General features: G+C 42.7%; 1 protein-coding gene across 1 annotated transcript in view; it reads right to left on the reverse strand.

The window, feature by feature from the left end:
• Nucleotides 1–15,416, reverse strand: part of cacna1ha (calcium channel, voltage-dependent, T type, alpha 1H subunit a) — a 206,428-nt gene that overhangs the window by 122,120 nt on the left and 68,892 nt on the right. The window contains exons 7-8 of the mRNA XM_069904861.1: nucleotides 10,487–11,264; nucleotides 6,219–6,610 (exon numbers count right to left, since the gene is read on the reverse strand). Of these exons, the coding sequence (XP_069760962.1) occupies nucleotides 6,219–6,610; nucleotides 10,487–11,264 (1,170 nt within the window). The remainder of the gene's footprint in view (nucleotides 1–6,218; nucleotides 6,611–10,486; nucleotides 11,265–15,416) is intronic.

The raw sequence follows: 15,416 nt of genomic DNA on the forward strand, positions 1-15,416 counted from the left end.
AAGGGAAGGTTGAGAATCACTGCTCTCGACCCAACTGTTAATGAAATATTTTGCTTGAGAAAAGTTGTCATTGGCCCATTTCCTTTGGAGATATGAAACCTTGCACATAACGAGTCAATTAGGTACGATTAAAACAGTGGTTTTCAACCTTTATTTTTCCACTCACATATCACCTTAAGCAATCCCTTACTAATCACAGAGCACCAATGTCAGAGGGAATACTTACATTGGTATGTGAATGGAAAGAAAAATCTATTTCTGACAGGACTAATTAATAATGGCAGCCTTGCCTGGCCTGTGCCTTTGACGAGAAGACGAACCCTTCACACTGTGCTAGTTCAAATGCCGGCCAATTAACTAGCATGTTTTAGTATGTTTTGAATTGGGGGAGGAAACTGGAGCAACCGGAGAAAACTCATGCAGACACAGGGAGAAGGTACAATCTCCTTACAGACCGCACTGGATTTTAACGCTGGTAGCTGGTGCTTTGACAGTGTTGTGATAACTGCCACACTAACCATGTCTCCCCCTAATGTGACAAATAAATTTCAATTTAAATGATGAGTCTAAATACAAAGAGATACAAAATCTCTTGAAATGATGTGAGAATAACAATCTGAGCCTCAACGTGGACAAGACAAAGGAGATGACTGTGGACTTCAGGGAGACCAGAGACGACCACCCTCCAGTACACATTAATAACAAGTTCCTTGGAGTTTGCTTAAAAAATGACCTATCCTGGACACACAACATTTCATTTGTCAAGAAGGTGCAACAACGACTGAACATTCTCAGAAGGCTGTGATGGGCAAGGCTACCCACCACCATTCAACTTTATACAGGAGCTCTAAGGAGAGTGCCATGGCCGGTTGAATCACAGTGTAGTATGGTTGATGTAAAACGTCAGATCGGAGGTCAATTCACAGAGAGGATCACTGTGGTCTCCCTTTCCCTCCCCGCCCCTTCAATGTGATTTTCTGGGATTCAAAGAGGGATTGGAAAATCAGGGAAGACCCCCCACTACCACTCCACACACAGCATCTTCCACTACACCCATGGGTAAAATGATGCAAAAATATCAGAGCCAGAACCATTAAGTTGAGGAAGAGCATCTTCCCACCGGCAGAGAGACTTGTGAAGTACTGAAACAACTCTTCAAGACTCCACCATTTATTAATAATATTTATTTTAATATTTTGACTGTATGTGTGTTTTATCTGTACCAATGGTTTGCACTGTTCTGCACCGTTGACTGGAGAACGCTGCTTTGTCAGGTTGCACTGGTACAATCGAATGACAAATAAACTTGAACTGATGCCGTCAAATTGGAATTCTAAAATATCTGACTATGCTCTTCACTTAAAAATCAATGCAGATTATTGACTAATTTTTCTACCGACAACTGACACATTTATCATGTATCAGTTTGGAGATGGACAAAAGAAGTACAAAGGTGCGTGTCTTCTATAAGTAAAGATAACCTTTTGTAGGGATAAATGATCCATCCAATCCCAATGCGAGAGTGGAAAACAATTCTGTCAACCTACATTGAGGAATGGAATTTGAAATAAAAGGCAGGTACATCAATTTCTTAAGTACCAGAAGTCGGGTAACCTTTAATTACAGCAGATACGAAGAGGGCAATGACTCCTATGAGCATTATACAAGATTTTTTGACCTGCATTGTATTTACAATTTGCTTTATTTATAATGACGATGCCTAGTACTTGCAACGGTTAAGGTGCTAGTTGGCATTTAATGGAGTAAATTATTTTTAGTGGCAGAGTTGATCCAATTAGAGTTCATCAAACCAACAGATTACATGCAGGCAAGAACAAGTATTGAACAGGTAGATTCTAAATATTTACACAATGATATTCAGAACTTCCTCTCTGGGATCTGCAGAATTTCATGTAACCTTTGATCTTTGATGTCACGAATCATCTCGCAGCAGAAAGGAAACCTTATTTTACTCAAGTGAATGATTATATGCTATCTTCAAAAGTTGTTCAGTGGAAATGTGCTGTGATAAGTTTAATTTTGGTCATTTTAATGTTCATTGTTGTACACCTACTTAGAATGCACCTCTGCACAATTTTGACATGAAATGTATGGCCTCAAGGGTGGTCTGCGTTAATATATAAGCTCTTTTAATCAGAGATGCTGAAAATTTCAATGTTATTATATACATGTAATCCCTTCACACACATTGTCTCTTCGTAGCTAGGTAAATGACAACAGCCTGATCAGAAATGGAACATCTTTAGAATACTTTTTAATTAGATGCCATTTGACATTTCAGTATCTGGCATCTTGAACTACTGCGCCAACATGCATCAAGAACTGCAGAGGCCAGTGTGTATTATGCAACCAAATAATATCGTGCGTCCAAGTTTTCTTTTCTGTAGAGTCTTAGTGTGGGGCATTGGAGGTAGATTGTTGGTAATGAAGAACGCTTTTTGCATTTGTAGATAGTTATATATGTTATCCAAGTTTTCAACATTGATTTCTCATTATTTAATGTTGCTAGGTAGAAAAAATGGCATTATTTATTCACTCTGCTGCAGTGACCTTGAAATTTAGGTAACAGTGTTCTAATCACACTGCATTTTTGTTCTTGAAATACAGTTGTTTACAAGAGAAACCCAAATGCTCTCAGAAGGAGTCCATGTACAGAATCTAAAATCTGTACCAAAACTGAGCTTCATTGCAATGCTCATGGATTTATAATCTGGTCCCAGACTCTAGAAAACCATCTTCCTCGCATACCCCATCATTTCTATAAACGGCATGTCACAAATCAAACAGTTCCATCCCCGTTGACTAATTTCCTCTGTTTGGTGAATCAGGCCACCCATGCACAGTAGCTGGTAGCATTATGGAACCTCGCCCACCTTCCCATGCACACTTGGGTTTAGATGGTTGACAGCTTATGTAACATGGAAGAATTTACATTATCTGACATCCAACATCCATTCTGGTTATTGTTGCATTAAAAACAAATAAGACTCATCAAACTCTACTTTTAAATTGCTGATATTAGAGTTAATGCAAAAGTTAGAGCAGCCGAGAATCTGCAGTAGTTTTTTTTTTACATTCTTTAATTGCTTTGCTGGGCATGTGTACAACCGTGATCCTTACGGGAAGATCTTAGTTGGATGGGGTGCTCAAAAGAAGCAACTTCGCATTGAATTAGAGTTGCAAATTGAATGACAACATGACTAGCCTAATATGCCTGCAGGCAGACTCAGAACTGACCCACAATTTTCACCAGATTTTTCAGTCACTATATTGAACATGAAAGAGCCTTGTTTTTCTCCTTTTACACATCAAACAAAAAAAACCCTTGTTCCCCTGCTGAAAAAAATTAAACTTAACATTACATCAAACACGGAGGAATCAAATGCAATGTTGCCATTCTTTTCTAGAAGAATAGCATTCAAGAGCAGGGATGTGATGTGGCCAAGGATAGGCACCTTATTTGAGGTAAGGCGTTGGAACTGGTTCCGAGAAAATTTACAAGAATGATACCAAGAATGAAAGAGTTCGCATAGGAGGAATGTTTGTCGGCTTTTGGACCGTACTTGTTGGAGTACAGAAGGATAAGGGGGGACCTCGTAGTGGCATTTTGAATGCTTGGACAGAGTAGATGAGGCAAGGTAGGGATACCTAGGACGAGAGGGCACAAATTCAGGATAAAACTGAGTCAATTTAAAACAGAGATGTGGGAAAAATTCTTTAGTCAGAGGGTCATGAGTCTGTAGAATTTGTAGCCACAGGTGGCTGCAGCAGTGAGGTCGTTGGGTGTATTCAAGGCAGAGATTGACAAGATTTAGGGTCGCAGGGAAAAGGCTGGGGTGTGGGGTTGAGTGGGAGAATGATGTTAGAATGGCGGAGCAGCCTCGATGGGCCTACTTCTACTCCCATATCTCGTGTGGTCATGTGGGAAGTGAAACAAATTTTGCAAAAATGGAGTGGACTGTTTTGTGATTTTCTCCATTTAACCACAAAATGTGACAGGTAATTAATATGCTCTGCTTTGAAATACTGCACAATACCTTATTAAAGAAAATTGTCAAACCATAAAATATAATTACCATAAAACATAATTACCATAAAATTATCTCCCTCCAGCAGAGTTAATCCATTATCCATTACTGTAAATATACTTCAACACAAAGAGCCAATTGAAATGATGAAAACAAAAGGATATCCCAGATCAAACGGTGTTTCTAACAAATGTTAACATATTAAAAGTGGCTTTATATCCTACAAAGATGATCCTGAATGCATTATGGCAGATTAATTTCCTAAACCAGGGAAGTGAGGTTGCAGAGAACAATCCAAATTTATTTGCTCTGCATTTTAAGTAAAGTGCCTAAATATTTAATGTGATGATCGACTGTGGAATCTCATATTATAGTTAATGTTCCACTGGGTTCCTGGGAAAATGCTATAACAGCGGGCAAACAGAAGCCAAAACTCCCCAAAAGACGAGTCCTAATAAGAGCTGTGGTACCAATCATACATTTGTAATGAAGGCTGATATTCAAAACATAAACAAGTATCAAAAACAAAGAAACAATTGTACTGACGGCCTGCTGTTCTATTTCTACACATTGCTGTCAGGTAGTAACTGACTGAATTTAAGAAATGGTGGTCAAAGGGCAGCAGGGTTAGTGTCGCAGTTACCGCCATGCTGTTACAGCACCTGTGACCTGGGTTTGAATCTGGTGCTGTCTGTAAGGAATTTGTACGTTCTCCCTGCGTGGGTTTCCTCTGGGTGCCCTGGTTCCCTCCCAGCCTTCAAAATTTACAGGGGTTGTAGGTTAATGGGATATAATTGGGCAACACAGGCTCATGGGCTGGAAGGGCTTGTTGTCAGGGCTGTATGTCTGCATTTTTAAAAAAAAAATTAAAATATATTTTATTCACGCTTTCTCAGTGTGGACAACTTTCACTGAATCACTCTGAAGTGACAAAGGATCCTCATTTCCACTTCCCTCCCCTTTCAGCGTTTTGACGAGACCATTGTCTTTGTGACTCTCCAATGTGCTCTTCCCCACTTACTCCCCACCTGCCCCTCTCTTCCCATCAACCAGAAGCAGTGGTTCCTTTGCCCCCTTCCAATCCAATGTACTGCGTTCAGTGGTCGCAATGCAGGGTCCTCCACATTGGGCAAATCAAATGCAGATTGGCTGATTGCTTTGCAGAGCACCTGCGTCCAGTCTTCAGGGCTGACCCTGAGCTTCCGGTGTTAATTTTCCACCCCCACCCTGACCTATCTCTCCGTGACCTTCTACCTTGTCGATGCTCTCATGTCCAGTTGCACCTCCTCTTCTTTTGGACCCTGACATCAAGTTAAACAACTTCGGCTGACTCGCTTTCTTTCTCTGTTTCTCAACTGGCCTTTTCTGCTGTGATATTGACTCAGTTCTCTTTCTACAGGCACAGTGTGACACGTCGGGCAGGTCCCACAGCCCTGCATTTCACAACGTTTACACCAACAGTGTTCTCACTCTCTAACTAACCTCACTTCATAGTCTTTGTTCATCTTCTTTCACCCCCAGTAACCCCTCAACTGGATGACCTCTGCAACTCATCCTATTGGCTGCATTCTACCAGTGATATGCCCTTTGTCCCACCCATCCCTCCTCTTCAGTACAACTTAATACTAACTTGTTTTTTTTTCTCTCTCAATCTCAGTTCTGACCAACTTTTAAATATTTTAAAATTTAGGCATACAGGCCCTTCTGGCCCACAGACCCATCCTCCCCAAATCCCCCAATTAACCTACAAGCCCCTTCCATTTTTGAAGGGTGGGAGGAAACCAGAGCTCCCTGAGAAAACCCACGCAGAGAACGTACAAACTCCTTACAGACAGTGCTGGATTTGAACCTGGGATGTTGTCGCTAACCGCCACACTGTTTCTGTAATCATTCCACTTCAGGACCTAACTCTCATTGGCTCAAGGAAAATCGTGTGACACTAAAAGGTCATTTTACTCTCTTCTCTCTCTCTGGTCATTACACATTAACTGAGAACAACATTCTCAGCAAGGCAATTGGTGTTCAAAAGCAAATGGTTTCATTCAAAAAATATGCATTCATAACAACATGTCCAATGAACTTTCAAAGCTTATTAATAAAAATAGCACAAATGGTTAAAAAAACGCTGAGGTGTAAGAAATTTCAACCACAAGATAGATTAACACTAACCTGCTCGTGATATTCAATACCCATGCTCAGGGTGTTAATCAGAATGGCAGTCATAATCCCACGATTGAAATATTTACTTTCAACAATTCTTTTCATCTTTTCAGAGAACAGTATCCAGAACAACAGACACTTATTCGTTTCCTTTGGTTTGGTTTTGTTCTTCTGTATCTGATCTCTTTGGTCACCTTGTCTGACATCGTGTGTGAATTCGTACACACCGTCGGCATCAGAATCGCCACTTTCCGAATCGTTGAGTTCGAGCTCTGGATTCTCCAAGACACGGGCACAATATGGACAGTTCTGAAGCTCGCAGGTCAAGTCCCTAGCCTGAGTACTGGCCGTGGAACACGGCACATTGAGCCCTGATAACTTGCTTGAAGCTCGGAAGATTCCTTCAATAAAGACACCCAGATAAAACTATCAAGATACAATGGTAGTCACATAATTTTCATACTTATCTTCAAACTTTAAGAGTCTAAGAGTTTATAGCACCCTTCACATGTTGATAGTGGCCAAATTATCTACCCAAGCTAGTCACATATATTTGCACTTGGTCACATCCTTGTGGCATGGTAACATAGGGGTGGCATGGTTACATAGGGGTGGCATGGTTAGCGAGGGGCGGCACGGTCAACTTAGCAGTTAGCACAATGCTATTGCAGTGCCAGTAATTGGGACTGGGGTTTGAATCCAGCACTGTCTGTCAGGAGTTTGTACGTTCTCCCTATGTCGACATGGGTTTCTTCTGGGGGCTCTGGTTTCCTCCCACCCTTCAAAATGCACAGGGGTTGTAGATCAATTGGGTGTAATTGGGTGGTTGGGGTTTATGGGCCAAAATGGCCTGTTACTGTGCTGTGTGTCTAAATGTTTTTTTTAATCCCTCCAAGCCTTTCCTATCCGCGTTCCTGCCTGAATGTTATAATTGAATCTACATCCACCACTTGCTCTGCAGCTCAATCCATATACCCGCCACATTCTGTGGGGGGAAAAAGGTTTCCCTTTGCTTCCTTTTAAAACTTTGCTCTCTCATCTTAAATCTATGCCCATGAGCTCTAGCAGAAGCATGGGGGACGACTGTACAGGGAAGATGACCATGGAAGCAAACCTACGAGGGTCTCAGTGGCTGACGGACCCACACGTGCTGCAGGCAGCTGATGACTGGCGCAGGATGCCGACTGCTGGCCAAAGGATTCACACGGGGTGCTGGAGATGGGCTCATGAGAACTGGGACTCAAGAGGGTGCTGAGAGCAAGGTCAACAGAGGACCCTTGGCTGCTGAAGGCTTCCTGACCGTATTGGATGCATGGACCTGGAGCTCAGGGATTTTGGGAGCACTGGAGGCGAATCCACGGACACTCGGTAAATGTCTTTTGCTTCTCTTTCTCCTATTGTTAGGGGCACCAGATAATGCTCATGGTGACTCTTTATTTGGCTTATAGCAGACAAAAGCTAAAGTATATCATGTACATTACATTTGTCAGTATTATTATGTGACAATAAAAGGAATTTTTATACTTGAAAAAAATACTGCAACTATTTACCTTATCTATGCCCCTCATGGGCTTATAAATCATGAAGCTAATTTCTTGTTATATTTAATCGAGCCATCTTATCTGATTTCTATTACATGGCAGTGTGAAGAACTGAGTCTATGCACTTAGACCGACAGTTTAATAATGGAAGTTATTCAGTTATTTCATGGGCACAGATTAAATGTGTGAATAGCTGTTCTTGAATATCATATCCCTACTTTCTTTCAATTAATCTTATAGGTTAGACCCATTCCAATCGATTCCCCAAATGAGAAAGTATAAGAGAACAGTCCATTTTGATACACAAGGCAGTGAACAGAGGCACCTTATTCAATTCAGAAACAAAAAAAATAATTGAAGTGTATAAGAGTAAAAAGGTGTTGTTGAGGTTCTATGGGACACTGGTGAGACCTCATTTAGAGTACTGTGTGCAGTTTTGGGCCCCTTATCTTAGAAAGGGTGTGATGTTGTTGGAGAGTGTGCAGCGGAGATTGACTAGGATGATTCCCAGAATGCAAGGGCTAACATACAAGGAGCATTTGGCAGCTCTTGGGTTGTGTTCATTGGAGTATAGGAGAATGAGAGGAGATCTCATAGAGGCATTTCGTATTTTGAAAGGTTTGGATAGGGTGGATGCGGGTAAGATTTTTCCCTTGGTGGGTGAATCGAGGACAAGGGGTCATAGTCTGAAAATGAGAGGTTATCCATATAAAAGAGATTAGGAAGAACTTCTTTAACAAGAGGGTCATGGAACTGTGGAACTCGCTGCCGCATACAGCAGGTGGAAGCCAGATCACTGGGAGGATTTAATCAAGAAATAGACAAGTATCTCATTAGTGAGAGCATCAAGGGATATGGGGAAAAGGCCGGAAATTGGAACTAGTGTAGTGTCGATTTATGGGCCTAGTGGCTGCCTTCTGTTCCTTGGTCTTTTGAATCACGTGTAATCTTTAAGAATTGACCTCTTCTATTTGATTCAACAATGTTTTCTGTATTAAAAATAGGAAGAGAATCTTTACCCTTTTGAGCTCAGTTAATAAGCGAAGCAAGGTAAAATACTGAAAGCGCTTTTACTTCGAGGAAAGGGAAAATAACCATGGCAATAAAGTGCTGGCTTTTAGGCCTCGTGGTACAGACACGTTGCACTGGGAAACCTGTGTCAATCAGCATTAGCTACAGAAAACTGAAGTAATCCTGTCTTTTCAGGATCATCCCATGTTAGGACAAAACAGAAAAGCATCATTAGTTGCCGCTTTTGTGCATAAAAGCTCAATCCTTGGACACTCGAGCCAAATGACAAATTGGGAATGGAGAGCATTTCAGATTTATCAGTTTCAAACCCAAATTTGGCAAAATAAAAATGACCCCTTTAGATGTTTATTTTCCTAGCTGCTGTGGATGACCATCTGCAAATTCTCCAGACGTCCCTGCCTCAATACAGGCACAATATGGTTCAGCATAAGCAGATCACATTGTCTCTCCCTCCTTCACCTCCCCTCTCCCCCTGTCTCTTCCACGCTTCCCCTCTCTGTTTGGTCACTGCCGCACAGAAAACTTCACCACCACGAAACACAGAATCGAATGTCTCCCAGGCAGTCCAAGTGAACCTTTTATATAAGTGCTTCAATCAGTGAAAATTAGCCATGCCCATACCATCAACTTTTTCTTTGGGAACAGGATCTCAGTAGCGTCACTTCCAGTAGAGAGGCTGGAGATGCTGGAATCGAGAGTAATGAGGCCATCAGCTGGAGGAACCCAGCATCAATGATGGAAAAACAATCGGAGAACATCATTGTCTTGATGAAGGCTTTGGAACCCAATCATCGACTACACTCTTCCTCCAACTGATTCTGCTTGACCTCCTGAGTTCCTGAGCTGACTGCTTCTTACTTCACTTTCATTGCCCTTCCCCTAAATTCTCTCTGGTGTGCAGGAAATGATTAAGAGCAGCAGGTCACTGGGGAAAAGGTCAACAATCTTGAGTCACAGGGCAATTAGATCTGATGCTGAAAGGTGAAAGGCTGCAGATGCTGTGATCGCAGTAAATGCCCCGAAATGCTGGAGGAACTCAGCCGGTCTTTTCAACATCTAGGGGAGATGAAGATGGATCGCCGACATTTCAGGCTTGAGCCTTTCTTCAAGGGAAAATAAAAATTAGTAAAGGCAGAAGCAGGAAATATCGGAGAGTCTCAGGATGCAAACAATGGGGGAGGGATCCAGATCAACAAAAGGATGTGATAAGGGACTAGGTAGAATTTACCCGTAGTCGGGGCATCGGGAGCTCGGAAGGGCAGGCGGCCGAACATTGGGAAGTCAGCTGGGCAGACAGTCAAGGCCAAAAACAGGGGGATCGACTTTTACAAGCGCCATATCGAAAATAAGCAATTTTTGTGCCAACAAAGGGTGGGGGGGGGGGGGGTGGGAGGTGGAGGGTGGTCAATTATTACATGAGTAAGAGTCGGGAAAAGAACCATTGAATGTCTCCAGCTGTTTCCAGTTGTTAGTTCCTATTTCCACCAACTTTTGAGTTTCATTTACCCTTGAATTTTGCTCTTTCAATTCAAACCAACTGCCTAATAAAAGGTAAACAGTTGTAAATTTGCATTATTCCTAATCCCCTTGCTTATCCTCTTGAAAGGTCTTAAAATATCAGAGCAACGGCAAAAGTAATGGTCTTCGTCATGAAGGTACTAAACCATTCGGACATATTTTGCTACAAACAGTGACAGCTCTTACCATGCTCTCCCACTAAATGGTGCAGTTTGCCCAAGGAATCTGTCCAGTTCATCTTCAGCTTCACCTTGCCTGCGTTGAAGGACGCGTTGGGGCTTCTCTTGTCTTTTAGTTTTGGTGTGGAGCCGTTTCTGCTGGTCACAGATGGGACGATCGTCGGATAGTTCATCCTCCCGTGCAGTGTCAGGCCAGCCACCAGCTTCACATTGGCTGCAGTGGAAGACTTGCAGGCCACCTGCGGGCCTTCAAAGTGACAGTCAGCGTGGTAAATACTGTGGACGGACTCCGGCCTTGGAGGGGGTCTCTGATGGTTGACCGTGGACGAAGGGAGCATGAGCCTGCTGTCGACACCCTGTGCCTTCATCTCCACGTCACAGACCTCCGGGCTGGTCGGATGCGCCCTTGAACTCCCGTTGCTGATGTGATAATGGTGGTGATGGTGGTGGTGGATTAAATGATGAATGGACATGACCCGTCCCTTACTCCGGCACCTCCTCTCCTGTCCATTTGAGCTGCTCACGCTGACCTTCTTACGTCGTTTGTTTCTCCAGGTATTGTAAAGCCTCAAAGTTCGCCGTTTCACCTTCCGATAGAGGTGGCAAATATACTTCAGGAGTTCTTCATAGCAGCTTCCTGGCTCAGAGAAACTTGCAATTGTGCTATCGTTCGAAAGAAAGCGAGCTCGCTGCTCCTGCATTAGCTGATTTTCCCGTTGCTTTGTTTCTGAAAATTGAGTTGCTATGACAACCAGGCACAGGTTAATCATGAAGAATGAACCAACCTAAAGATTTTCAAGTGATTTAAAAAAATACATAATCAGTTTTAAATTTATAACCACTAAAGTGTTTAATTGCAACAGTCACACTCTCATGTTAGCTACCCTCTTGAATTTGGATAGCAACCACAAAAGAATGGACAGAAGTTCATCCCGCACTCAAAAGGGAATAAATATGTCAGAGGCTCATCACATGAGGGTTCGATTTTGGTCATAAAAGCCAAAATGATGTTGGGTTAGGAATCGAGGTGACTAGAAAATGTGCTGGAATTCAGGAAATATCATGGGGCTGGAAATTGCCGTGGGAACACAAAAACCGCAGATGGCAGAACCTTGAGCGAACAGTGAGAAGCTGGAGGGTCTCAGCGTCCGTGGAGAGAAATGGCGAGTCAACCTTTCGCGTCGGGACCCTTTATCACAACTAAAGTAGGAAGGGGTGAATTTCACAGTGAAAGAAATAGGAATGGGGGGGAAAGCTGGGAGGGGGGCAAAGAGGTGATGGGATATTGGGCAGAAGATTGGAGAGTTAGAGACTGAAGGAGAGACCTTTGAAGTGGGGGTGGGTTAGAGAGAAAAGTAAGAACAGGAGAAGGCAATGGAAAAGGTGGAACCAGAAAGAGGTGGGATTACCTCCAGATGGAAAGATCAATGCTCATGCCATTGAGTTTAAACCTGTCCAGAAGAAATCACACAAACGATAGGCTGAGTGAGATCCAAATAAAGGTACACTTTTGTCTCATTATTTTAATCCCTAGCCCTTGAGGAAATTTTGAATCTTGTTAAACTAATTGCGGGGATGTAAAATAATAGGTGAGGATAGGAGGAGAGTGAAAGTTAGCCAAAGGTTCGTGCCGAATATTCACATCATCCTGTTTCAGAGCTGCACGCGAAAATGAGGATGCTTCAATCTGATTGGATGGAGGGATCACATTTGCTTCCCCATTCATAATGGCCTCAGGGTCTTGATGAAGGTGTCCACCAACGAATCCCTGAAAATTGCACTTTCCTTTGCTCAAACCAACACAACGACAAATGAACAATTAGCCCAGTTTCTTTTGCCACAAAAGCGAAAGCCCAGGCTGTGTTTCCTGGAGTTGCCGTGCCTTAGAATAGGATAAATTCAAGAAGAATTTTACATCGCCAACATTTAACACTGATTACTATTGTACTCGCACGGTAAGATCAACCTTCGTCCCCATCACAGAACATAATTCTATAAATCTTAAAGCCTGCCAGAAATATTCAATGCATGGAATTAGATTGAACAAATAATACATTCTGAATTTCAGACTCAACACATTGAACTAATGCTTTTTTTTTTAAACAAGAATTGAATTCTGAGACAGAAAATTATTTTCACTGACTGTTAAGTCAACAAAGTATTTTGTGTAAAAGTTCATCCTTTTAATTGTATTACATTTGTATTGGTTTTCAGCAGACTGAATGCCTTACCCCTCAGATATTTGGATCATGTTACTTTCCCATTTATACTTTTATGACCAGAAGACATAGGATCAGAAATAGGCCATTCAGCCCATTGAGTTTTCCCCACCATTTAATCATGAGCCATTTTCTCACTCAGCCCTTTCTCCCCAAAACCTTTGATGTCCTGACTAATAAATAAGCTATCAATTTCTACCCTAAATACATCCACAACCACCTGTGGCAATATATTCCAATGAGTTACCACTCTGGCTGAAGAAATTCCTTTGCGTCTCTTTTATAAGAAGGTGCCCTTTCATCCTGAAGTTGTGACCTCTTGTGCTCGACTCTCCCACCTGGGGGAAACAACCTTTCTACATCTACTCTGTTCATGCCTTTCAACATTCAAAATGGCTCAAGGAGATCCCCCTCATTCTCCTAAATTTCAATGAGTACAGGCCAGGTACCTTCTCTGCATCAGAGAGACTGGGCACAGACTGGGAGATCACTTCACTAAGCACCTTCACTCTGTACGCACCAGTGACAGGGACCTCCCAGTGGCCAACCATTTCAGTTCTGGACCCCACACCCATAATCACATATATAATCCATGGCCTTCCAAGACCACCCGTAAATTGGAGGAAAACACAATTTTCCGACTGGGCACTCTCCAGCCAGATGGCATTAACATTGACTTCACTGGTTTCTGCCAGCCTGCTCTCTTTTCTCCCTCCCTTTCCTTCCCCCGTCTTCTTTCCCTCAGCTCTCCACCCCTTCCCTCTCTCTTCACCTAGCCATCCCTCCTCCCCCTGCTTGCTGCTGTGGCCTCCCTCCCTTCTCCACCTATTACCTCCTGCCTTTGTGGACATGCTCCCCCCCCACCCCTCCCCCTTACCTTTTTTGTTTGAACGCCTGCCGAGATTTTTCCATACCTTGAGGAAGGGCTCATGCCCGAAACGTGGGTTATGTATCTTTATCTTTGGTATATAAAAGACACTGACCTGCTGAGTTTTTCCAGCAAAATGTTTTTACTTTTGTTCCTTGTGATAATCAGTTTATTTTTTGTTAATTAAAAAAATTTAAACATACAGCACAGTAACAGACCATTTCGGTCTTCAAGACCATGCTGCCCTATTTACATCCAATTAACCTACACCCCTGATATGTTTCAAACGGTGGGAGGAAATCAGAAACCCTGGGGAAAACCCATGCAGACACGGGGAGGACGTACTGGAAGACATCATGAGATTCAGATTACTCACTGAGAAAGGTCATACTTTATACTTTAATATCTGTTTTGGGTGCACCTATCAATGCAATTGAATTCTTACATTTAACAGTAGCCGATGAATCGTTGAGAATAATGCTGATCCACTTTGAAAACTTCTGGGACACTTACTCAAATTTAGTTGATTGCTATCCATCCACAGCATTTGGGATGATCCTTAGTGTCTCAGTGAGTCTAGAAACCATGCAAGATGTGGCATATTTACAGATGGAAGTGTAACAGACCTTGCATAAAGTTGCATGTACAGTGGTGCTAACTTTCAAACCATATTTTGGATGGTGATAATTTTTCAGAAGGTAGGGTTTCCCAAAGTGGTACAAGTGCAGAAGAGTTTCACCAGAATGGAGTGTTTCATCTGTGAGAAGAGTCTCGATTGGTTGAATTTGCTTTTCTTAGGGTGGAAGACATTGAGGGGGAACCTGATGGGGGTGTACAAATTTATAAAGTGGCACAGATAGGATGCATTTTTCCCTGTAGTGGAAGTTCAGGGTCAAGGAGGACCAGGATTTGAGGAGATCCTGGGAGGAACATTTTCACCCAGAGGATGGTTGGAATCTGAGCTTGGGCTGCCAATGGTTTGAACAGAAGTCTGTCTGGCTGCAGAGGCTGAGGGAGTGCTGTAGGTGAATCCATGGACACTCAGTGTCTCTAAGGGGACTCTCTTTGGCTTCCCTTTTGTCCTATTGTAAGGGACATCTGGGAATACTCACGGCGACTCTTTGTTTGCTTTATGGAAAACAAAAGTTGAAGTTTATCATGTATTTTACATTTTTATGTATTTATACATGGCAATAGAAGGAACCCTGACCTTGTAGAGGCAATCACTCTCATGAAATTGTGACGATATGCATACAGCCGAGTGCTAAATGTAGACAGAAGAGGGACTAGACCAGAATGCCAACTTGGTTGGCATCGAAGAGTTGGGCGGGAGGAATTGTTCCGGACAGTTACACTATGATGCTATTCTTCAATCACCTCATTGTAGGAAGGATGTGGAAGCTGTGGTGAGGAGATTTACCAGGATGTTTCCTGGATGAGGCAAGGTTAGCAGAGCTGGGACTTTTCTCTTGGGAGCGCAGAAGGATGAGAGGAGACTCGATAGAGGTCTACAAGACAGGGTGGATAGTCAGTGCCTGTTTCCTAGGGCAAGATCAGCAAACACCAGAGGACATATGTACAAGGTTAAGAGAGTTGTGGGTCCTGGAATACCTTGCCAGGGATGATGATGGAAGCTGAAACATTGGGGGAATTTAAGAAACTCTTAGGCACACAGATAAAAGAAAAAAAAGAGGATTACGAGGCAGGAAGGGTTTAGTGCTTTTTGTTTAAAGGAAGGAATATGTGGGTCGGCACAACATCAAAGGCCAAATGGCCTGTACTGTGCTGTATTGTTCTATGTGTATGAGGCTACAGACCATCCCAATCAATGGGGTTAATGTAGGTGGGTA

The sequence above is a fragment of the Narcine bancroftii genome, chromosome 12 (genome assembly GCF_036971445.1).
Source record: "Narcine bancroftii isolate sNarBan1 chromosome 12, sNarBan1.hap1, whole genome shotgun sequence".
Taxonomy (NCBI): Eukaryota; Metazoa; Chordata; class Chondrichthyes; order Torpediniformes; family Narcinidae; genus Narcine; species Narcine bancroftii.